The 24,423-nt window shown below is 39.2% G+C and overlaps 1 protein-coding gene across 1 annotated transcript; it reads right to left on the bottom strand.

Moving 5' to 3' along the window:
- Positions 1 to 445: 445 nt before the first annotated feature.
- htr1d (5-hydroxytryptamine (serotonin) receptor 1D, G protein-coupled) lies at positions 446 to 23,920 on the bottom strand. Its single transcript, XM_068580306.1, has 2 exons — positions 23,864 to 23,920; positions 446 to 4,142 (listed from the first exon to the last, which is right to left on the bottom strand). The coding sequence occupies exon 2, from the start codon at positions 3,369 to 3,371 to the stop codon at positions 2,211 to 2,213; it is 1,161 nt and encodes a 386-aa protein (XP_068436407.1). The 5' UTR covers positions 3,372 to 4,142; positions 23,864 to 23,920; the 3' UTR covers positions 446 to 2,210.
- Positions 23,921 to 24,423: the final 503 nt, after the last annotated feature.

Raw genomic sequence — 24,423 nt, 5'->3', positions numbered from 1 at the left:
TGCAAGTGATGCTCATGGCCGACGCCCCTTGTTTAGAAATCTCCCTGAAGAGTCCAAGCTCCAAGGACTCTGTCAAGACTTTATTATAACATGTCAACTGTAAAAAAAAAAAGAAATAGCTTTTCTTCATCTTCTTTATCTTTCATGATTGACATTAGACTACCGTTAAGTTTTAAGGATGATACCTTTTGTTATGTTGTATCACTGACAATTAAACTTCACAAATATACAATGTCATTAAACCATGGTTTTAGAGAATTTAGAAAAGATGTACATGATGTTGGTACTAGATGAAAATGTGCAGATTTCATGACAGTACAGCCAATAGATGTTAAGACCACAGTTCTCTTCGGATATGGAAACAAACAAGTTACACAATAATAATATATTTATTGTGAGGGTCTGAGGTGGTCTTCAGTTCTATTTCATGTGGACTGAATTGAATCTGATCCAGCACTGACTGTCTCAAAGACACTGGTTCATCCATCTGTAATGTTCAGACCAGTGGAAAACGTATGTATCACAGAGATGTATGTATGTATTTATATATAAATATATACACACATTAAGAATTGATGGCAGAAACAAGTGGAGGTCCATTGGGTCGCTAATGTTCTTGCTCCAGAGGTAGTGGTGGTCGACTCCGATCTGATCTGTGGACTGAGTCCATGCAAAGACACATCTCTTACCCAAACTGAATTGATTATACATCTTTTCAATGACTTCCTCATGTCTGGACTGAATAAAGATCAAATTAATTTTGACTCGCCAGCCTCTTAAAAAGACGTCTGCAGGATATCGAAGACACACTGAACTGACCAGTCCGGTGGATTATCCCACTCTGTCTGTTTGACTCCTGTTTTGTCTCTTCTTTTTACATTTTAAAGTCTCAATTTTAAAATGTATTGCGTACATTATTAGAGAAACATATTTTCCAAGTACTCCACAGATAAATTAATCAACCTGCAGTAAATGTATAGCAACTCAGGTAAGATATTTCACACTCATCACCAATGAGATGTGTTGTTTCTAAGCTGAGCTCGTGTTTGGCATGATGTGCAGTTCTTCATGTGTTTGCCTTAAACATATTCATTTATTAAATTCACTCAGCACATTTTTTATTGTTTTAAAGTATTGTTTGTATTTCTTAATTTGATGGAATTTCTCGTTCATCATTATTTGCTTATTAAATCTTACATTTCTTTATCAAATTAGTTCCATCTCTCATCAATATTTTGTTTGCACCCCGTAAGCGCCCCAAAACAGCACTTTTATGAAGACACTATTAAAAACAATAACATAAGCCAAAGTCCTTCTTTGTCATGGTCATTTTTAACACCAACAAATCAGCTTTCCTTCCAATGACCCTCTTTTACATGGATGAAAAAACTCTGATCATTTGCTCCTACTTTGTCCCTTTTGCTCGAGCATATCATTTCATAACATTTTTGAGAGGGTTTATTTGTTGCTATGGTATTGGCTGTACTTAAAATTCAGAAGCAGAGTGAAAATGCTGTTTCCATTTCTGTCTCTGTAACGACGAGACGAGCCTCGCTGGAGAATAGCATGTATAAATGTCAAACACTTGACAATTCTCCCTTCCTCAAACACGCATATATTACAGTAAAGTAACTGTACTTTACACACACTGACACACACACACACACACATACACTCACACCACTTTCAAATATAATTGCATATTGCCACATACTGAATCTCAATAGTTTGCAGTCTTTCTAAGTACTTTACTGTACCACAGAAACATTATATGGAAGCAGCAGCATATAGAATGACACAAAGTTCAAGACAACATATATTTCATGGCTTTTCATTTGTGCTGGATTCAATCCAGTCTCTCATAGTTTGTTCTTTCCAAACTGTTAATCGGCTTTTGTGTCCCTGTGACATTAAATAGACTTCCCAACAATATTTCTTTATCTTTTGAAGATGAGTTCCAAAATTCTTCGGGCTTAAAATGTTCTCTTTTTTTTTTTAGCATGCATAAGTTTATATGAAGGATATGCTATCTAAAGAGCTATGGCACAGAGCTGTTTGATACAAAAACAAAAATATATCACAATTAGCATGTGTTCACAAGATGGGACATTTAAGTGTCAGTATTTCTATTATCATTATTATCTAGTCTGCATCTAGTTTGCTCTTTTTCACTCCATGTTTTCCAAGAAAGTTTTAATCTGTAGTTTTCTTCAGGAGAACCGTCTGAATTTCATGAGTTTTTGGAAAGCTTGTTTGAATTCATCGTTGAATGCGGTGTATATGACAGGATTGATGAGAGAGTTCAGGTATCCTAGCCAGGTAAATATATCAAAAAGCACTGGATCAAACCAGCACTCTTTACATATGGCCGTGACGAGTGTGCCCACAAAGAACGGGAGCCAACAGACGATGAAAGCGCCCAGGATGATGCCCAGTGTCTTGGTCGCTTTCCTTTCCCGAGCCGCACACAGACGTTTCCTCTCCAACACGCTGTCTGCCAGCTTTACTTTCACACTATTCATGAACAGAGGCGATCCTCCCCCTCCTCCTCCTCCTCCTCCTCCCGCATTGAGGGGGTGTAGGTGTGCTTCCTGGTTGGAGGAAGAAGTAAGAGAACAGAGAGAGGAGGCTGCAGAGGTCTGAATGAGGTGCGCCGTGGTGAAACGTTTGCCCGAGGACGATGGCGTCTTAAAGATGCGGGAGCGGGCGGCAACATAGATCCGTCCGTAGAGGATGATGAGAAGCACCGTGGGAACGTAGAAGGCGCCGAAGGTGGAGTATAGGGTGTAAGAGATCTGATCCGTATTCACCATGCACTCTTTCAGCTCCTCGTGGGCTTTGGCCTGACGCCAGAAAAGTGGAGGCATGGAAATCGATATGGAGATCACCCACACCACCCCAACCATAATCGCCGCCCGGCGCATGGTGCGCCGTTTTGTGTACTCCAGCGCATCTGTGATGGCCCAGTAGCGGTCCAACGCAATCACACACAGGTGCAAGATGGAGGCCGTGCAGAAAGTGATGTCAGAAGAAAGCCAGATGTCACAAACAATCTGCCCCAGCGACCAGGTCTTGCTGACGGTGTAGACGATGCTGATCGGCATGACCAAGATAGACACCAGTAGGTCGGTGACGGCGAGGGAGCCGATCAGGAAGTTTGCCGGTGTGTGGAGCTTCCTGGTTAAAAAGATGGTTGCGATGACGAAGGCGTTTGAGAGCACGGTAGCCAGGGTGAGGACAGCTAATAGGGCAGACAAGGAGATCTGGAAGCTGAGTAGCGTGGCCTCGCTCCAGGGTGGAGGTGTAATGGTGTCGGGAATCTCTGTGTAGTTGCTTGTAAAGTTGTCCAGAGAGTTATTATCTAGCTCCATGTCGCCTCTGCGCCTTGTGACACTTTTCGCCCAGGTTTGAACCAGCCTCACCACATCAGTTCAGGCATGGCACGGTTTGGTTTGTTTTGGCTGTAGAAACTGCAGAAGTTGGTTTCATATTCATCCCGTAATTTCGTATCAACCTTCAGCAAACATCTAATTCCATCCACGACTAATGCTCCTGTAATTGAAGCCGGTTAATTTGTCCAATTTCGCCCCTCTGATATTGATTTGCCTCACTGGTGTAGCTGCAGGAGAGACGATTGCTAATTGGTATTCAGACAGACACTCCTTTTCTTTCCTCCCAAGGCTCTTATCTCATCTCCAAGGAGCAGTCGGCTGGCAACAGCACCTTCTGACCAAACCTTCTATCAAATGCTTTAATGGGCTCCTCCTTTTCAGTGAAGCTACGCGAGGAGCAGCGTGTAGGAAGATGTGACGACAGATACACAAGGTTTGCTCCTGTTGTTCTCATGTCCACGGGAGGCCTTCCAAATTGAGGTTTGTACAGATACTCGGCTGCTTTTCCTGTCTTTGATGTTTTCGGAAAGCGGGAACATTAGAGTTACATGATGCAGACGAAGGAAAAATCTATTCATCCTGCGGATAATTGTTTCTTATCCTTTGAGTGTTTTTCAGTGATATAGAAGTTTGCTGAAATGCAGAGTTCACAAAGTGTTTTCAGGTTCCCGGGGTAAAAACTTTCAGCTGTAGCGTCCATACTACGTAGCCATGGTTTTGTCATGAAGCATCCTCTGCAGCAGGTTCAACCTAGGGGAGACAAATGAGAGATATGAAAGAAGATGAGTTATATTCAACATTACCATCATCCCCTCCCCCATTCTGAACACATACACAAACAAACCTCCTACATGACAAAGCCCACACACATGGGGCAATAATGCCAATAAACAATCTGTAAACTCAACCTCAACCTGTAAATGGAGCATTGTGATACATACATACACACAGATTTTATTAAAAAAAAAAATCACAAACAGCAGCTGAGCTTTAACAAGGTATCCAATGCACATCAATTCTAAACATAAAATCAATTAATACTAATAATATTATTTCAAATTATGATTGGATAAATTAGTACTTTCTGCCATAGCAACTGCTTTTCGTAATGTAATAATAGTTCACAGTCCAATTATGGGGCGTTCTGGTCGGTTAGTGATTTTGGATGCTGAACATGTAATTGCAACAACATTGGCTCATCATCTCCTGTTTCTTGTCACTAAAATACATTGAAAAAACACTTGCACAATCGGTTCTCATCTTTCCATCTCATGATTCCCTCCTGATGTCATTTGGAAATATTATGCATATTATAATATGCATATTTAAAATAGAGACTAACAGACACAATAATATAATCAGAACATTTCATCATGTAAATTGTTGTCAAAACTTCACACAAAGCTCATTAAACGTTTTCCTCTCATGTATATGCAGATGAGCACAGGTAAACTTTTGGACACCTGACACACAAACTCAACTTGCTTCACATTTTCTGTTATTGGAGCTCAGAAACACAAAGAGACGCTGGCTATGTTGCCTCCCGGGAACTGAACATGACTACAGGATGGGGAGCGGACGCACTTTGAAGTACAATGAAAGAGATACATTAAAAACTGAAATGTGTTATTGTGTCCCAGAGGGGATGAGAACTGTGGGATGAGGACTAACCACCACATAAGGCATTGTCTCCCTCCAGCTTCTCCTCTATACATTGCTTTAATGTATTATTTCAGACAGCGTGGATACGGACCACTTACAGTTCAGAAGAAATAATAAAGACTATTCATGTATTTATCAAATGACGCATATATTGAACATATAACTTATGTCTAAGATTTGACCGAGATATAAACATTAATAAACGTTGTGACAAATGGTAAACGCTTAACTAAATTATTTTCTGAGCAGTAGGACACACTCATGTGACCTGCACAATCTTCCACGGCTTACAAGAGCCAAAGAGACTTTGTACAATGAAAACAGGAATGGTGTAGGGAGAAAAATGTACCCAATTTAATTCTTGGATTATCATTTGTTTGGATGTTAATTCTTTTCTCAAGACTATTTTGTATTTTACACATCAACAAGCTACGAAGTGATGTTGTATAAAGGAATGAAGCTGCCAAAAACAAGCAATGGTATTTGCCACAGTAATTACAAATGTTTACTGTTTTGCGGTCCACGCAACTTTCTGCCAGCACATTAAGAGTGTCAAGACTGGTTTCTGAGTGTGTGTTTGTTCCTGATACAACTCTGCAAATCACCTCTATTAACTAAGTGTTGATTGGCAGCTGGGCTCTGGAGGGGGATTATTGTGCCTCGGCTGTGACAATAAATATGCTTATTTAAATAGTAGATGAGAGCAGCCTCTGTTTAGTACATTCATTTCCAGACTCTCGGGTATGAACATTTTTATAAACCAAACTAAGTTTGCAGCCTTTTGTTCTTTATGTGCTGTGTTTGCTCTTTGAGACGATGATTCTTGAGAGTCATTAAAGGAGAAAAAAAAGACTCCCATCATGAGTCACATATACGAAATAACTTCCATTCACTGATTTAAATGACTTCAAATAAGTGCTTTTAGTGCAGAAATTGATGAGTATCCACAGTAGATATAGAGCCTCTGGGCTGTGACTTGCTTTTAAATTTCAAAAGTTTACAAGACAAAGAGCAGCTTTTCAATGCTCTTCTTTGACACAGCGGTGACTTGAGCTGGAACTAAACCAACAGAAGTACAGTGTATATGATGTATAACAGTATAGCCAGTATATATAAGCATATGTTTTGCGTCTATTTTGTCTAGCAGCATAATCTTCAAATGGCCGTGAGGTTGGTCGGCTGGCTGCCCGCCATCAAAGACACGTACATACTGTTCAACAGCAAAGAAAAGGGCACAGCGTGCTGGTGGTAACCACCCAGACCAACAACAGCTCAACACATACAATGAGTGAGTCTAACTGCTGATCTTCGGTTTAGCTTTAATGAATTTTGAAAATACTGCAAAGCAATTATAGCTCTTTATCCTCAGAGCGTCAACCAGCGTCCATGAGTATCCACTGCGGTATTATAAAATCAGTCCTGAACTCCTCTGTAAATGTGTCCTATCACCAGGTCAAATTCCTAGTTCCCCTCATGCACAACAATCTAAACGCAAAGGAGGTTGTCACCGAGGATCAAGTCCCTTCAAGCTCTGTACGTTGAAAGAGCAGTTAACTTATGTTTACAGTTTGTTATTTGCATTATATATGGTTATTATTGGTCACCATTGATGATTAGGTCCTGACCTTAAGCGCCTCATATAAATTTGAAGCAATAAGGAAGTTGACCCTGGTGACGTCACAATGGCAGCATCTAAGTTATTTCCTTAGACAATACCACCGGACGTCATGTGTAAAATCCGTGAAGTGACCCTTTAAAACATTGCTCGTTAAATTGTGTTTTGGGTGTGTTGTAGATTCAAAGAAAAAAACATCAAGCACAGATGTGTTAGAGATACAGAGGTGTAACTGCTGATGGGTGAAGCATTACACAGCATGACAAACTTCCAGTCTCACTTCATTGCATCAGTGGAGAAGAGATTGGTCAGCCAGTGTTTGGCAATAATGTTCAGTCACAGTGTTGTTGCACTACACAGTGAGTTATTATTCATTAAGTTGTCTCCACAGTAGCATGTTTGATAGATGGCTGAGTAGCTTATCTGTTTACACATCAAACACGTCAAGGATAAGGCTTATCTCCTAAGGGTCTGGCTTGCAGCACAATGAGGTAATGAGGTTCATAATGAAAGGATGGGAGGAAAAAGATTTCCAATCAAGAACAGACCTCGCCTAAATTGGGCCGACTGTTTGTGTGAAATATATTAGCTTCTACATCTGGCTTTAAAATTGACGATCTCATACAGAGAGACATCTCTTAGCTCAGTTGGTTAAGATTTAACGTCATTCAAAAACATATTTAAATGGTTGTAATGAAATAAAATCACCAAAAAAACAAGCACTAAAAATGTAAATCTTGTCGATGTAGGTCTGACGAAGTGCAGAAGTGGAGTCATGTACAATAACACAGCCATGCCCAGTTGGCTTCATTGCATCACACATCAATTCACTACAAATCCAATTCATTCCTGAAAGACTTAGGGCCAAATCCAAGCAGATGCTTCAGCGCGTGGCAGCGTGTCTGTTGGTCTGGGAGAAACAGCGGTAGCCTCTGAACCCAGCAGGCCTGCAAACACCGCATGGCCCCACTGGAGATAGGCTAATTGATTTAGTTCTACCTCCGCTGTCAGCTAATGTCTGGTGTTTACTCAAACAAGCACTAAACGGTAGGTGAGCAATCATGTGCTGTGTGTGTGTGTGTGTGTGTGTGTGTGTGTGTGTGTGGGTGGTGGGCCGTGGGGGGCGGAAGTTGGCTTAGATAGGGAGGTTGGGGATTGATGATGGAGTTAATGGAAGAATGCTGAGCGGGAAGGACTCATGGGAGCAGACTATTGGAGCTCTCAATGAGTCGTGAACCATTTTTTTTTTGTCAGATCTGCTGTTAACTGAAATACTATGTTCGTCATTACTTTGACCTGCAGCGTTTTTTGGTGAACTTTTTTTTTTTAAGGTTTTGGACGGGTGTCGTGAGCTACAAAGACATTCAAAACTAGCTTATGTAATGCACATATTTAAGATAGGATTATGGATCATTTGTGTTCTGAATGGACATGCAGTTACATGAGATACAAATTATCTGATTGATTTGCTGGTTTGTTTTTAGTCAGTTGTGTTTTTACGCGGTTGCCATATTGACTAGGATCTCTTGCAAAGGAGATTTAAAAGCTCAATGGGATTATACTGGATAAATAAAAAAATATAATTAAAAAATGTCTGTCATTTGTGCAAATGCTTTGCAAAATGTTGTTTGCCGTGGGTTTCGCCACAGAGGCCATCATTTTCATCTACGGCTAACTATTTTTTTTTTTGCTCAGGAAGGTTCCTCACAAAGTGGCAGGCATAATAAGAGCTGGTTGAATTCTCTAAATGATAAGGAAAGGTGCTTCAATGCGTCCTTGCTTATCTACCTCAGCATAGGGAACACCGCATCCTTTATGAAAAGGAAAGGAGATAATGCTGTTCCATAATTCCGACAGACCATCTGCAGTCACTGTCTAATGCTGCACTGTGGGTGGAACATCCTTCTCATGCTGCATGTTTAAATTAGCAAAACTAAATAATTGATTACAATGCCGTTTGCTCAGAACAATGCACATACTGAATTATATAGCTGAGCTGCATCATTTGTGGGAAAATGAAACTATAAAATATAGATTAGTCGGAATATTTGAACAGTCAAGATGACTTCAGACGTGATATCAAAGTGCGGCCTCAAGGTTAAAGTGCATACAATCAAAAAGAAAATCAATTCAAAAAACAACAGCAATTCCAGTATGCTGTGCAGAATAACAGAAACGCGTTTCTTGAATGGCTAGCATGCATGAATTGCAACATGCTGGCATGTCGCGCTATAATTCAGAAAGCAAATGTAATCACATTATTTCTCGAGGATTCACAGGTTTATCTTATCTCAGTTGTTTGCAGCTGCCCGGGAGCGAAGAGAGTAGGTGTTTTATTAAAACTGTGGGGGCTGCACATGTGCACAAGCTTTAACATACATATACACACGCATGCACCATCTGCACCACCCTCCGGCAATCCCCACTCACACACACACACACACACACACACACACGTGCTAACACACATACACACACATAAGACAAACGTAAAATACCACACAGTTAATCCTCACAGGAAACTGTCAATGAAGGATCTTCACAGGTTCATGTTGAGTTCTGGTGACTGAGGCCTATGCTTTACAGAGAAGGTGTGAAGTCTCTTAAATGCAGCCAGCGACACAGTGACAGTAGCTCAAACCTCTGGGTACAAACCTAAGGACTCATTACAGTAAAGCGGCTGGACAGGATAATCTCAGGTCTTCTGTAAACCGGCCCCTTTAATAACAAGTTTCACAGCAGCATATTAAAACTGTTTCAAAAGCAACTTTCACATCTTTTCTGCCTAGAATGAACGTTATTAACACATCTGGGCCTCCTGCTACACAGGCCACCTTTCCGTCAGTGTTTTATTTTTTATTTACACCACTCCACAGTAATACACTCCCCACTGTGTGTTCAGGACACAGTGAAACAGTCCAGTGCAAATCTAGGACACCTGAGAGGCCCTTCTTTGAGAGTGGGCCTGGGAGGAGCTGATGCTGAGCTCATTTGTCACAGCTGGTTGTGTGTGTGTGTGTGTGTGTGTGTGTGTGTGTGTGTGTGTGTGTGTGTGTGTGTGTGTGTGGTGTGTGTGTGTGTGTGTGTGTGTGTTAGGACAAATGAGTATCAGGGGAGATGATAAAAGAGCTTGTGATGAGAACAGTGTTAGTGCAAAGTATGGTTTAACAAAACAAAAGATATATTTTAGGTAGTCCCTCCTGAAAAAAGTGATCTTGTGGAGAAGTTGACAAAATCCTTTGTGAGGGCTTGCAATTGTTTAAATCTCTGCACTATTGTTTTTGCTACATTTACAAAACTCCAGTACAATAACATTTTAGTCATTTCCCTCATGAAGTAATTCAATTTCCACCCACTGTAGTGTCAGCACAAATACAATACAACTTTACCCTTAACAAATCCAATTCCTTTCATTAAGGCCTGGAAACTTCTTTCCCCCGGTTGAATCAAAGATGCTGCATCGCTCCAACAAGTCTTGTCTCAGCAAACCATTTAAATTATTGTACCTATTTAACAATCCAACCTTATAACCAAGCTTACACAGGCTGTCAGTATTACAGCTAGAGTATATACATGAACGTAAAGAGTGGTAGATAGGGACAGAAACAGAAGTGAATTGCATTGCATATTTTCATTAACGTTGTTGCAGACTGTTTCATGTTTTCTAGTGCCATAGCTCCCCAAATTAATCATGTTTACATGAGTTTATTTAGTTGAAATCAGGGGCATTTGACTCAAATACATGCGTCAAAGGAATCACTTCCAGTATATATATATATATATATATATATATATATATATATATATATATATATATATATATATATATATATATATATATCTTTTAAGACACATATGTTTATTTTAATACATAAACCTGCCAGGTTCTTCAGATGGAAAGTAACCTGTATGGCTAAATCTGGCACATTTATATGAGCATGTTAACTAATGTGCATTGTCCTTTCTTTAATAAAATAAACATAAACAGAACAAAGATGGTGAGATCAGCTTTCAGAGACTTGGCAAATGCATGGGTCTAAAATTAAATGAAATGAACACTAGCGATCAATGAATGTATGCAGTGACTGTGAATTGCTTAAATGAGTATCTATTAAGTGTGAACTAATCACATTAAGTCATAATGACGTGATAATTCATGATACATCCGGCATTAAATCAGCATGAGTCATGCAACGGACGAAATTGTATTTATTTATTATTTTAATTTTAGTTGGCCTCTTGTTATGAAGCGTTACCTCAAACGTAAAAAAAAATAATAATAATTGTGAATAACACTGCTGAGCCAAAGAATTACACATATTCACATACAGGAGAATTAAATGAAACAAAATATCCCCACTCATGTAATCCTGTTATGTGTGTGTATCCCAAAGCCTAAATATGGTTAAATAACAGCAAACAGATCACGCTATATCTCTATGGCTCATGGGAATAATGAGGGGAACATTGTTTGACCAATTATATAAAAATAACTACATTTGATGAGTGCAAGTGAAAAGGCTCTGCAGTTGGATGTCATGTTTATGTTCATCTTCAATGTTGGAGTGTGTGTATGAGTTATGAAAGTGAAGTGGAAGCGGTGCAACAGAGGTTGAGAAACAACAATCCATCCAGGAGGCAACAGCAGATGTTTGACGCTGAAGAGCACATTAAAGGTTTAGTTATCCCAGAATGACAGAACGCGGGGATACAAAGACGAACAGTAAAGATGGCATATTCACTACAAGTATCCAGGAAGACTGTTCTACAAAAAGAGCAACACATGAAGGCGAGGAGTGTAAGAGTGAAATGAATACTGAAGACAACAACCAGAGGTAAATACCAGAGCCAACACATGTTGCAAACTAGTTTGACTCATGGTCGTGAGATCAATCGCTATTGTATTGTTTCATCAGAAAGAAAATCATGTAGACAGTTTTTTTTTGGAAGCACAACACAGTATAGATGGCAGCTTGAATCTATTGTGAGACCCAGGAACCAAGAAATGCTAGAAAAAGCACCACGCCAGCACAATATAAAGTGAAATCAAAAAGATGTGTTTAATTCAACACGGCACCTTTTTACAGGGAGACACCATTTTGTAACCGGAGAAGTTGATTTTGTACTTTAGTGGAGAAAATTCAAGTCAAGTTTGCAGGTAATCACATTCCCAAAAACCAGACACGTGTGCAGAAGAACGTTTTCACTCTCTCTTTCTTACTCGAGGGTAAGTTTGTGCTATGAAACTTTGGTTAACAATTACATTTTTCTGTAAATTAGTTTTACAATTTGTGGGTCACAGAAAAAAAGATTATCCGAGAGAAATTGTATTTTCCTCAAAACATATTCAACAATCTTGATATGGGAATGTGAGTTTTCGGACACCGGGCTGAAAGATACTACAAACCAAAGACAGATGTTTTCAGGGATTTAATGCTCTTTAGATAAAAAAATAAAATGCTACTTAGAAGTCAGACTTGGTTAAAGGCAGGGCTTGTACAAGAGTGTCAATAACTTTGCAGTGCAAGAAAACATTATGATTTACACGGCCGAGGGTTAGCATGTACAGCGAAATTGGACCACAAATTGAACCCTGTAGCACTGTGCATGTTGTGAGGAGAATGAGCTGCAGCGGTGAGCGATTGTTCTGTAGCAACAGCAGCAGATGATCCAGTTTAGAGTGATCTCAGCAGAGACGTTCACATGTGGGTTGATTTGATCTTGTGCAGCTTGTGCACAATCTTATCAACCCACTGTAAGGTTTGTGCCAAGGACACACACTTCTGTGTTTTGTGAACCGTAAACATGACGGCTATAACTCCGGGCTTTCGTTAAATTGGGGTATTGTTAAAGGATTATCGTTTAACAGTAAGCCAGCATTTACTGACATCAGAAGGTAATTAAATATATATGCAAAGCACTCAAGCGAGAATTTAATTGCTTATAAATGTTCTTATAAAGCAAAATCAGCTGGATAAGAAGTATTCTTGTTACAGTTTTTCAGTGTCTTGAATATTACAGACACCGTTATACAGAGATTAATTGTTGTTTGATAAAAAGTGTATAAGTGGCTGTAAATGAAAGGTTTTTATGTGCTGTACCACACTGAAATTGCATGTATTGTTCTTCTTCATTGGGATTTCTCATGCATGTATATGCCTCACTCAAAGCGCTTTGAATTAATTTCTTGTTTGCAATGTGCAAATAAAATAAGCTTCTTTCTGATGTGAAAATAGGTTGCGATCAATTAAAAATAAAGATTAAAGCCCTTTTCTGGGAAAGGAGTTAATGGTTTAGTTGATTTTATTGAAAAAAAGGGAAACATATTGCTGTGATATGTATTAATGAGACTTTTGCTGCATATTAACCAGTTTTGAATCTTTCTGCGAATGGGCAGTAAGGGTTAAGGGCTAGTTGGTGAGTTTTGCACAGACAGCTGTAACTTTCTCTGAGATGGTGCATTGATTTTATTGTCAACTAGAAAATTTCGCAAGAAATTTTGAAAGTGTGGCTACTACTGCCGTAAGACGTCGCAATATATAACTTTTGTTTATGACGCCCGTCTGTCCTCCAAAGCACTTGAGTTGGTTTGTGTGTTAAACTGATTGGCTGATATGAAGCACCTGTGTGCTGCCGTCGTCATGGTGACCAAGTGAGCGCCAGCAGACTGATTAGAGGCAGACTGGACTGTGGACTTAAGGAAATAAACTACTGAACGTCCTGAACACACACAAACGTATATGAAATATCATACCACCTTATTAATGATCACAGTGTTGACAACTACACAATATAAAACACACGTAAACGTCTTTGTGTGTGTGTGTTTGTGTGTGTGTTTGTGTGTGTGTGTTTGTGTGTCTGTTTGTGTGTGTTTGTGTATGTTTGTTTGTTTGTGTGTGTGTATGTGTGTCTGTGTGTGTGAGACAAACAGACAGAGAGACAGAAGTCATCTGTGTTGTGTGTGCGTGTGTAAGTGTCTGTGTGTCTGTTAAACTGCCCTAACGAGAACACCTGTGGGTCGTTAGATCAAAGGTTGCCATGGTGATGACTTCAAAGGGACTTCCTTACGCTGAGCTTAACAGACCTAAATACTGTGGAACTCCTTTCAAACTATTTAAAAAAATGGTACTTTAAAAGCCCCGATTGCTTCGATATCGCATATTGAGCGTTAGGAAGACCTGATGAACAGATACTGTGACTGGCGAGTCTGTACGATAAAACATGTGTCTGTACGGGCGATTTACAAATCAGGTACGAGCTTCAGGGGAGACGTGGTTTTGGAGGGAGATTTAACATGGTGGCGGATGGCAGAGCGAGGTGGACTTTCTCTCACATTCAGTCCGATTTCAAGACGTCTGAGTCCGTTGGATTCCTATCGACCGCAGTTTATGACAGAAGACAAGATTTCCAACGTTTCTATCCAACAATGGTGTATGAAGAGTGAACATTGTGGGAGTAAAGACAAAATACGTTTTATTTTTTTAACAGTTTCTGTCGCTTCTTCTCACTCTGTTAATTGGTGCGCCACCCTCTACGAACATTTCGTGAAATTTTTTTTATGTTTTTTGCATTTTTCGGGAAAACGTACGGGCGAATCTCTTAGAAAAGTCATACCTCACGATTCCCGCGCAAACCGCACGTTTCGATGTAATTTTTGCGCATGTGCTGGCAACGCTCTGGGAGGAGTAGTGGTTTGACTATAAGAAGAATAATAATAACTAGAAAGAGCATTTCCTGCTGAAAATGCGTTGGAATGCAAAAAGCTGAAGCATAAAGCTGAAATATTTGAAAGAAATTGCTGAATGTAGCTGAAAATAGTGAAATAAAGTTGAATAAAGCTTAAAAAAAGCTTAAAGCTGAATATATATGAAAACAGCTGAATGTATATGAAAATACTGGAATATTTATCAAAACAGGTGAATATATATGAAAATAGTGGAATATATATGAACATGTAAAGAAAACTACCTGATGAAAAGTGTTGAAGCCCAAAAGCATTAAACTGAACTGTTGAAAATCCTTGTTGTTTAAATGTATAATTGGAAAAGGTGAAAGGAAAACTGCATCATCTAAACACTGAACATAGTGAAATATTGTTGAATAAAGCTTAAAAAAGCTTTAAAAAAGCTGAATATATTTGAAAATAACAAAACAACTGAATAAAACACCTGAATATGTATGAAAATAGTGGAATATATATGAACATGTAAAGAAAACTACCTGATGAAAAGTGTTGAAGCCCAAAAGCATTAAACTGAACTGTTGAAAATCCTTCTTGTTTAAATGTATAATTGGAAAAGTTGAAAGGAAAACTGCATCATCTAAATACTGAACATAGTGAAATATTGTTGAATAAAGCTGAAAAAAGCTGAATATATTTGAAAATAACAAAACAACTGAATATATATAAAAATAGTGGAATATAAATGAACATGAAAAGAAAACTAACTGATGAAAAGTGTTGAAGCCCAAAAGCATTAAACTGAACTGTTGAAAATCCTTCTTGTTTAAATGTATAATTGGAAAAGTTGAAAGGAAAACTGCATCGTCTAATTACTGAACATAGTGAAATTTTGTTGAATAAAGCTTAAAAAAGCTTTAAAAAAGCTGAATATATTTGAAAATAACAAAACAACTGAATATATATGAAAATAGTGGAATATATATGAACATGTAAAGAAAACTACCTGATGAAAAGTGTTGAAGCCCAAAAGCATTAAACTGAACTGTTGAAAATCCTTGTTGTTTAAATGTATAATTGGAAAAGTTGAAAGGAAAACTGCATCATCTAAACACTGAACATAGTGAAATATTGTTGAATAAAGCTTAAAAAAGCTGAATATATTTGAAAATAACAAAACAGCTGAATAGATATGAAAATAGTGGAATATATATATGAACAGATAGAGAAAGGGAGGGAGGGAGACAGAGAGAGAAGTCCTGTGTGTGTGTGCGTGTGTAAGTGTCTGTGTGTCTGTTGAACTGCCCTCATGTCAGAGGTTGCCATGGTGATGAATTCAAATATCGGCAGTTACAATTACTAACTGCCGATGATTATATGGAGTCAATGCTGGGAAACACCTATCCAAAAATCACCCAAAAAACATACTTAAAAAGCCCCAATTGCTTAGATATCGCATATGAAGCGTTAGGAAGACCTGATGAACAGATACTGTGACTGGCGAGTCTGTACGATAAAACATGTGTCTGTACGGGCGATTTACAAATCAGGTACGAGCTTCAGGGGAGACGTGGCTTTGGAGGGAGATTTAACATTGAAGTGGATGGCAGAGCGAGGTGGACTTGCTCTCACATTCAGTCCGATTACGAGACGTCTGAATGTGTTGGATTCCTATCGACCGCAGTTTATGACAGAAGACAAGATTTCCAACGTTTTGAGCTATAAATTATGCCCAAAGAGTACACGGTACGGAGTTTACGGCAAATTTAAAAAAAAAAAATCTTCAAGATCTGACGTGGGTCTGCCCTCTAACATGACATCACGTGCTCTGAGCTCCGCAACACACACTCATGCAAAAGAGAGAAAAGGCGGCAAAAAAACATAAAACTAAAACGCTGACAATTATGACAGTCTAAAATATATCAATAAGTGGAGATATTCGGTAATAGCTGAAAGTTTTGGCAACATTTTAAACTTGGAATGGTGTCTCTAGCTGAAAGCATGGCAGAGCCTTAGGCTTTTGGAGTTGAAGAAGTTTAAGCGGATTTTAAAACGTTTTTCCATTGGAAACCATTCATTTTTATTTTCATAAAAAGTTTAATAATTTAAATATTTGAAAAAATATGAAAAATGTAAAAGCGTAGAATAATAGCTGAACGTTTTGTCAACATTTGAAATTTGAAATTGTGTCTCTAGCTGAACGTATGAAGAACCTGTAAACGTTTGAAGTTGAAGATGATTTGAAGATTTCCCCATTGGGTCCCATTTTAAAAAAAATCATAAAAAGTTTAATAATTTAAAAATTTGAAAAGTCTGAAATTTGAAAAGGAAGTTGCACACGTGTGCTTAAGAAGCTGAATATTTGAATAATTGAACTTTTTTCTGTAGCTGAAAATATGAAGGAGTTGAAGAAGTCCAAAATACGTACGGAAGAAATAGAAGAATAATAATAATAAGTTTTTTAAAGATTCGAAGAACAATAGTTGGAATGCTCGAAGCATTCCAACTAATAATAAGCCCGCAGGAGAACATGAAGTGTGCTTCCAGCATGGGGTCTCTGACCCCATGCGGCTGAAGCCACACTTAATTAAGCAGCAAGGATCCATATTGAATTACAGATCCCCAGAGAAATTGTGTGGAAGCCAATTTGTAAGTAAAAAGAAGAGAAACTGACATCTTGACTCTGACTTTGGTCAAGTTTCTGACAGAAAGAAGGAGCTTGTCAATTAACACAACGAACTACTTAAAAAATGTCAAAGGGGCACTTTCAACTTTATTTTCAAAGGATTGACTAACTCTGGACTTTGAAACCTCGGTCTGCTAATGTATTTTCCAAAAGATCCGACATGCAGAGTCCCAAAAGAATCGTGCTGTGATTATAAACTCTATTCATATTTGCTGAGCTCAATACTGCATATGAAATGCAACATTTCAACCTCACCTCAGGTGTAAACATTCAAACATAAATTGCATCCTAATTACAGCTTAATTGTACACACTGCACCTGTTTTGCTCCAAAGTTCAAACATTGTTCCTTCTTCGCAACTAACTGGTTTTCACAGAACCATACTTAATCTGCTAATGACCTCATCTTTCATAAAAATGTCACCAAATATTAAAAAGAACTATTTAATTTCACGCAGCCTTAAATCCTGATTTGTGATTCAGCAAACTAAAACAGAACAAATGGAGCTGTCGGCTGCATTAAACCGCACTGCAGCTGTCATTGACATGTCATCAGAGCAGAGTTGTGTACGGTGACACAAATTCAAAGGCAATAATTTAACATTCGCCCATGACTAATAAGAGAGGCGGTCACAGTCACAGAGATGTTAGACGAATGATATTACAGCCTTCAGGAGGTGAACGATGCACTGAGTGTGTGTCAGAGGATGATACTGAATACATCTACCAGTAAATCTGTGAATGACACAAATTCTCTTCTATCGCCGCTTAATTAATTTGTTTGTGTGAACGGTTCTCACAAGAGGCTCTTTGTCTTTGGTCTTGATGCGTCATTGTCCAATCTGATTATGCTTTTATCACACTATAATTATATTTTACAGCTAAATATGAATAGGCATTCTCCCACACAAAGACAATAATCTCCACGTGGCATCCAACAAAGAATTAGTTCTGGATTGTTTTGAGTAATATTAATGATTCATAGGAAAAATGAATAAAATGTCAATGTTGCTATAATTACAAAATGTGAATCTAGTAACTGTACAGTTTACAGTGTGCTGTTTTGTGGCTCAAATGGAAACGGTGCATATCCAGGTAGTACAGATACTCTTTTTGTATTGTATTGCCTTGTGGTATTTTTTACTTCCAGTCAACAGGATTCAGTCAGCACCGAAGAGGCTGTTGGGTAAGGCGACACAGCTATACCTCTTATAACTGGCTTAACTGGACACAGCTATACCTCTTATAACTGGCTTAACTGGACACAGCTATACCTCTTATAACTGGCTTAACTGGACACAGCTATACCTCCCTTGTTGTTGTCTGAGCACTTTATCTTTACCTCATACTTAATTTAATACACATTGCACTGTGTTCTCATTGACTGTTGATTGTTGTTGGTCTCGTCTAATGTTTAATGTCTGACGTTGCACCTTCCGCCAAGATAAATTCCTTGTTTGTGAAAACGTTCCTGGCAATAAACGGTTTTTGATTCTGATTCTGATTAAGCGCTGTAATGGAAACAGGCATCTTTCAACAAGTAGTCAATCGTGAAACATTGACCACTAATGGCCTGAGTGGCACAGATGCTGCTACTGCTGTGAGAGGAAGAAGTATAGGCTGTCATTTTCATGATAAAATGAATTATTGTTACGATCTATAATTATGGCTTTCATCTGGAGCGCCCAATCTTAGGATTCAGCGCTAATCGTGTTGGTAGTCTGACTTTAAATCAGTCAGAGATGAAGAATGAATCAACAAACAAAAGACTGGGAGATTATGTGAGCAAAGGAAATAAAAAGAGTAGGGGAAGGACATACATTGAAGAATGCTACAACAAATTAGATCAAATAAGACAAAATCACAAAGGTCCCTCTGCGACACTGCAATGTGGTTTGTCTTCTCAGTGCTGAGACAGTAGTGGAGAAAATGGTGATGAAGAGAGAGAGAGGGACGTTTTATTTTGTGAGTAAAACACTGCGTTATCAGATTTAGTCCAATCCCATGTGAATAATCCTGCCTGTAGATCCAATGAGATGATAGATAAAGACTCAATTCTAATGGATTGCTTTAATTTCAGTGTAAAGAGAAAACACAGCAGCATAAAATGTGACAAGAGAAGTGAAGTGTACACCATATAGATGGGTTTGCAAATGTCTGTATCGTTCCAGTATATCCAGCTGAGCCATCGTCACTTTAAAACACTGTCACTTCCATTTCCAGTATTTTCATGTTGTGAAACTGAAACAAGGAACTTTAACAGCGCATGTGAATGAACTGGATTTCTGCATCTAATAAATATAAATATTAGGAGTAGGAGTCAGTTTAGAGACAGGAGAGGTCAATAATTCTTCTTACAACTGCAGTTTTTTTGAGAAATATCTCAGATTTCTGCGTTTACTAAAGAAAAATTATAATCTGATCACTTCCATTGATCTGAACTTCACCACCGTGCAGTGAACTATATGTGATGATCAAGCTAACTTCAGACTGGTGTTTAGCACATTGGTAACTTGGTAACTGTCGGTCGGAAAGAAACAAGCATTTTAAAGCTGCATAGCTGCTGTACACGTTACCTCAATGATGATAATTAGTTGTTGCTGCCTTTCTTTCCTTCGGCATTATCTTGCCTCCTTATTGCTGTTTTCATGTAACTCTCCATCCCTTAGTTTCTTGAAACTTTTCTGTGAGTTTTTTATGTTGTTGAACCCATTTGGCTTTCCGTGTGTTTCCAGTCCGAACAACATCTTGATATTAAGGCGGTGGATCCTCGAGTGGCTTTTTCTGTCATTCTTAACTCACAGTTAAAAGTTTTTCTCACAGAGGAGGAGATTTAAACTTGAATTGGTTCTGCATAACGACCCGATCCAGTCTTTTGCAGAACGGCAGTGGGGTCGCCATTGTAAGCCAATCTTCTAGTTGCCATCAAACTTTAAAGACCACCCTTTTCTCTTCTCCTGTCAGTTGTCACTACGATGTCGGCTGTGATCCACCTCAACCCAATTCCACTATCCATCAGAACCAGTCTTCCCAGTTGGTCCATCCATATCATATCCATTCAGATCTTCAGCTGCTCTTCCCTCTTTCATAGCCTCCAGCGTCAGGTGCATCTTCCTGTATTGCTCGTATGCCTGGATGACTTCCACTGAAAAATTGGAGATTACGACGGGGTCTAATTACCAAAGGACACACACATTACCTCTGTATCACATTAATTCATATCTTTAAGCAAGACTTTCAATTAGTCTCTATTGATTAAAAGGCCAGCAAGAGTTTGTCGAGCAGAAGCAGGTTATTGGCCAGACGTTTAATGAGGATTCCCATGACAGTCATTCCTCGTGTTATCCAGTATTAAGAAACCTTTTCATTCTGCTTTGTTTGTGTCTTTGAGGATCACGTTAGGCTTTGGTGCTGCTGTTTTTAATGATGCATAGTTGGATATCTAATAATGGTGACTGGTTCCTGCAATGGATGCAACTGATGATTGGTGTCATGATAATTTCCTCTACTTGTTCTTCCTTTAGTTTGTAGTTTTGTTTCTCAACCTCTTTGCATGTTTACTTCATCTTACTTTCAGGGCATAGCTTGCAAGGGCATCCATTGGCCGTGTGTGTTGCTGCTGCAATGGCATAATAACACGTTGGTTCCATTTTTAATAGTTGTGGGAATTGCAGGTAATGCTGCACTGAGACTGGTTGTCACATTGTTTGATAGCCTCTTACTGAGTTCAGGGAATTTAGTTTGTCTGATAGTAGTTAACTCTCTCATGTCAGCAGTTGGGCCAATTAATGAGTACGGTGTCAGTATTAATCTCCTCATTCCTCATTGCACTCCCAGTATCTCTTGGTCCTGAATGTAATATTGGCATTTTCTTGCTCCATGATTACAAAGATATGTAGTCAGGCAGAGTGTTTTACAGCCGAATGGTAAAGTCTTCTTCACAGTCGCTGCCCCACCATCTGCTCAGCTGCTACTCGCGTGCTGCACAGTTCTGTGAACAGTAGTCTGCAGAACAAACAACGTAGTGATTGACTCAAGTGTTTTACTTTGTTTACTATGGTTTGTCTCCTGACAACATAAAAGTGACAGTTTTGTTGAAGTAACACATGTTATGATTGTGGAATGAAGCTGTAACTCAACTGCATACATCTGCTTCTTGTTCTAGTTTCAGCACAGTCCTGCAAGTGGAATACTCCCATTACGTTAAACCCCTAAACATACAATACTTAGGTTGAATTATGACATCACATCTCAATTAAAATCTCAAATGAATATGGAATTGTATTTCATCCATATAGGATGGAATAAACAATATAGCAAAAAAACTATTCAAAACATGTTCTTCTGATAATCAGAACATTCTAAGTATATATGAAAGCCCTCCATGAGAAAGCTATCTTTATAAAAAAAAAAAACGTGCCCATCTGGTTCATCAGCAGCCAAAACAATTTATCATTCAAACTACAGTAAATAATATGTCACACATCTGCCAATGGCTGTGAAAAAGGTATTTTGGCCTGCAGATAAGAGGCATTTCAACATTTTGAAAAAGCTCTCTTGCTCACCGTCTGTGTAGTGTGCCGATAGATAAGCAACCACAAGACAAAGGTTGCCTATCTTTGATGTAGAGCCGCAAAGTAATGAACTTAAGTGTCAGTACGTGTTTGTAAGTTTCTGTTGTGTCAGTGTGTCAGTTTTAAAACTAGCTTGTAAGTTATTATTTTCCTTCATCTCATACATCGCTGACTCTCAGCGTACCTTAGCTTGTTTCTGGCTGTTCACAGTGATTTGCTCCCCAGTGGCGTGAATGCCCAATAGAGTAAAAACAATAGGACCATGGGAGGCAAGTGAACGTGAGAGAGCAAATCGATGGGGATTACATTTTTACCCCTATATCCTCTTCTTACAGAGAGTCGTTATATTATCATATGCTGCCCTCTGGAAACCATCAGGCATAAATTGGTTCTTCTTACATTAATTATTAAACCTAAACTTCATACTTTGCCTAATGAGCTCCAAACCAGTGCTCTTCGTGATATGCCCTCTCCTCCACCAGATGAGAGGAAACAAAACTCCATCATCATTGTATAAGAAATTTGCATATTTAACAGTATCATAATGTTTCTGTATCATTCACGTTTCCAATGTTTAATAGTGTTTATATTAAGTAGGGAGAGGGTACAGCATATGAATAGGAATGGATTTTCCATTATCGTCACACCCTGATTGTTAAGGTACATGTGCTGAGGTGTGTGCGTGTGTGTGTGTGGGTGTGTGTGTGTGCGCGCGTGTGTGTGTGTGTGTCTGAGAGAGAGAGAGAGAGGGGAAGGAGAGGGAGAGGGTTGGAGAGAAAACAGAGAGAGAGGGGAAGGAGAGGAAGAGGGTTGGAGAGAAAACAGTCAGTGTCAGTGCGAGAGAGGAAGCTGCCTGTACGAGTCTCCCGACGGAGTGGAGGTACATTGTGTGCTCAAAGATACTTTTCATCAGCGCATCGTGATGGTGATTCCCTTTCATTTTGCAGAGTATCTCTCACATCAGTCAGCTACTCAAAGCAAAACAGTGCAACACTCTCTCTGTTTCTCTCTCTCTCTCTCTCTCTCTCTCTCTCTCTCTCTCTCTCTCTCTCTCTCTCTCTCTCTCTCTCTCTCTCTCTGAACAGAGCCTGAGGTGTGTTCCTGAAAAGCTCAAGAGGAGAAGAAAGGCCTATTTTTTCCAACTTGAAATGGACTTAATGTCTGGGCTGCTCCTGCTCACCAGCAGCCAATAATGGCAAAAGCAGCATCTTCTCATGTAATTCAAATAATTGAATTCCTTCTTTCAAGTGAGGATGGTCCGACAGAAGGGTGCAAGAAAATTGAAAATTAGGACATGAATATTATCAAACTCACTTGTGTAAACCAAATCACTACAACACACTGTGCATGTTGTTTTAATGCCCAGCACAAAAAGCCCATAAGGCTTATCACCAATAACAAATATCACCATGTAACTCCACTCTGCTGCCCTACATTTAATGGCTTCTGCTGCATGTGCCACAACTGTGCTGGTTTTAAAGAAAACAACTGTAATGTAACGTCAACACCAAGGCCAGTCAACCAGTGACTTCTCTACAGCAGCATATTGTAGAATTATACAGGAATTCAAGCCTTGTGATTAAGATTAAATATGCTTTATCACATTATAAGCTCCTCGCCTGCCAACCCCTTAAACTGTTCACTCTATAACAAAACATTAAGTCAGAAAAAGAAACTGACAAACCTGTTAATATTATCATGATTGTAATGAACTTAATAGCTAATATTAGCTCACGAACCAATTTGTGAAGTTATATTAGGCTGCAATCACTGACCGTGAAGAACTGGAATGAGATAATGTAGTTACTGTTCAAAAAACAAAACATAATGTGCTTCCTGCATCCTCCAGCTGTTTACTCACCCTGTCAGTCAGGTTTGTCACACTGGGGCTTCATGCAGGCTTTATCCTTCACTTATTTGTTTTCTCATGTCTTGCACTTCATGACACGTTTAAATCCACGAAGCTCTTGTGACTTCCCCTCAGGGCTCGTATAGTGAGTCTGACCCTGGTAGCCGATTTTTGTGACATCTTCATCTTGTGTGTGTGTGTGAATCATTTATAGATTCTCACCAGAGTTGTTTGATCTTTCAAGAATAGCCGATTTGAACCTGTAATGTTTGCCTTAGTTCAGCTCTTGCAAGTCAAACATGATGTCACACTCCTCTGCGCTCTCCGATCCGTGCGTAATGGGAGCGAACACGGACAGATGATGCTTATTTATTTATAAAAAGAAAAGATCGTTAAACTTACCATGTTTTTTCTTCATTTGACAAATTTCCATCCACTCCTCTTTAAGAAAAGCGGAGTTCAAAAGCGACCAGGGAGTCCCAGCAGCGGTTTCCCTCATTTATACACGTCCGGTACAAACCAGTGAAATACGGACTGGCTTACAGCAGCGGGCAGCTTCAGCTTCACGAGATGTTGCTGCTGTAAGTGCTGAGACTGCTTCCCATGTCATCTAAAAAAAAAAGGTAGCGCGTGCCGGTCTGTATTTAATATACAAACACAGGAAAAACAAGTTATTTCAGTTGTCCCGAAAAACTTAAAGCGACTCGAAATGATGACGTTCAGCTTCAAAAATGCCCTTTTCCGGAGTTCAAGTGCCGGACTGTGTGAAAGGTGTAAGAAGTGAGCTGCCGGCGCAGCTCCGTCGGATGCATCGAAGCGCAGCACGTTGTGAGTTTTCTTCGGGAACAATTCAACCGCCCCGGGGGGGACGACATGGGGGCTCCTCGGTGCTGACACGATCCGCCCTGCTCCAGAGGAGATCACGGAGTCGTCAACAAGTTGCTTTAAAATCTTCGTTTCTG

Source organism: Clinocottus analis, unplaced genomic scaffold, assembly GCF_023055335.1.
Source record: "Clinocottus analis isolate CAN_PGR_092001 unplaced genomic scaffold, fCliAna1.0.p SCAF_17, whole genome shotgun sequence".
NCBI lineage: Eukaryota > Metazoa > Chordata > Actinopteri > Perciformes > Cottidae > Clinocottus > Clinocottus analis.
Note: the sequence above shows the minus strand (reverse complement) of the source record. Positions and strands in the feature narration are given on the sequence as shown.

Excerpts from the sequence above, each read along its gene's own strand:
- htr1d (XM_068580306.1), bottom strand. The coding sequence starts at position 3,371 with ATGGAGCTAGATAATAACTCTCTGGACAACTTTACAAGCAACTACACA.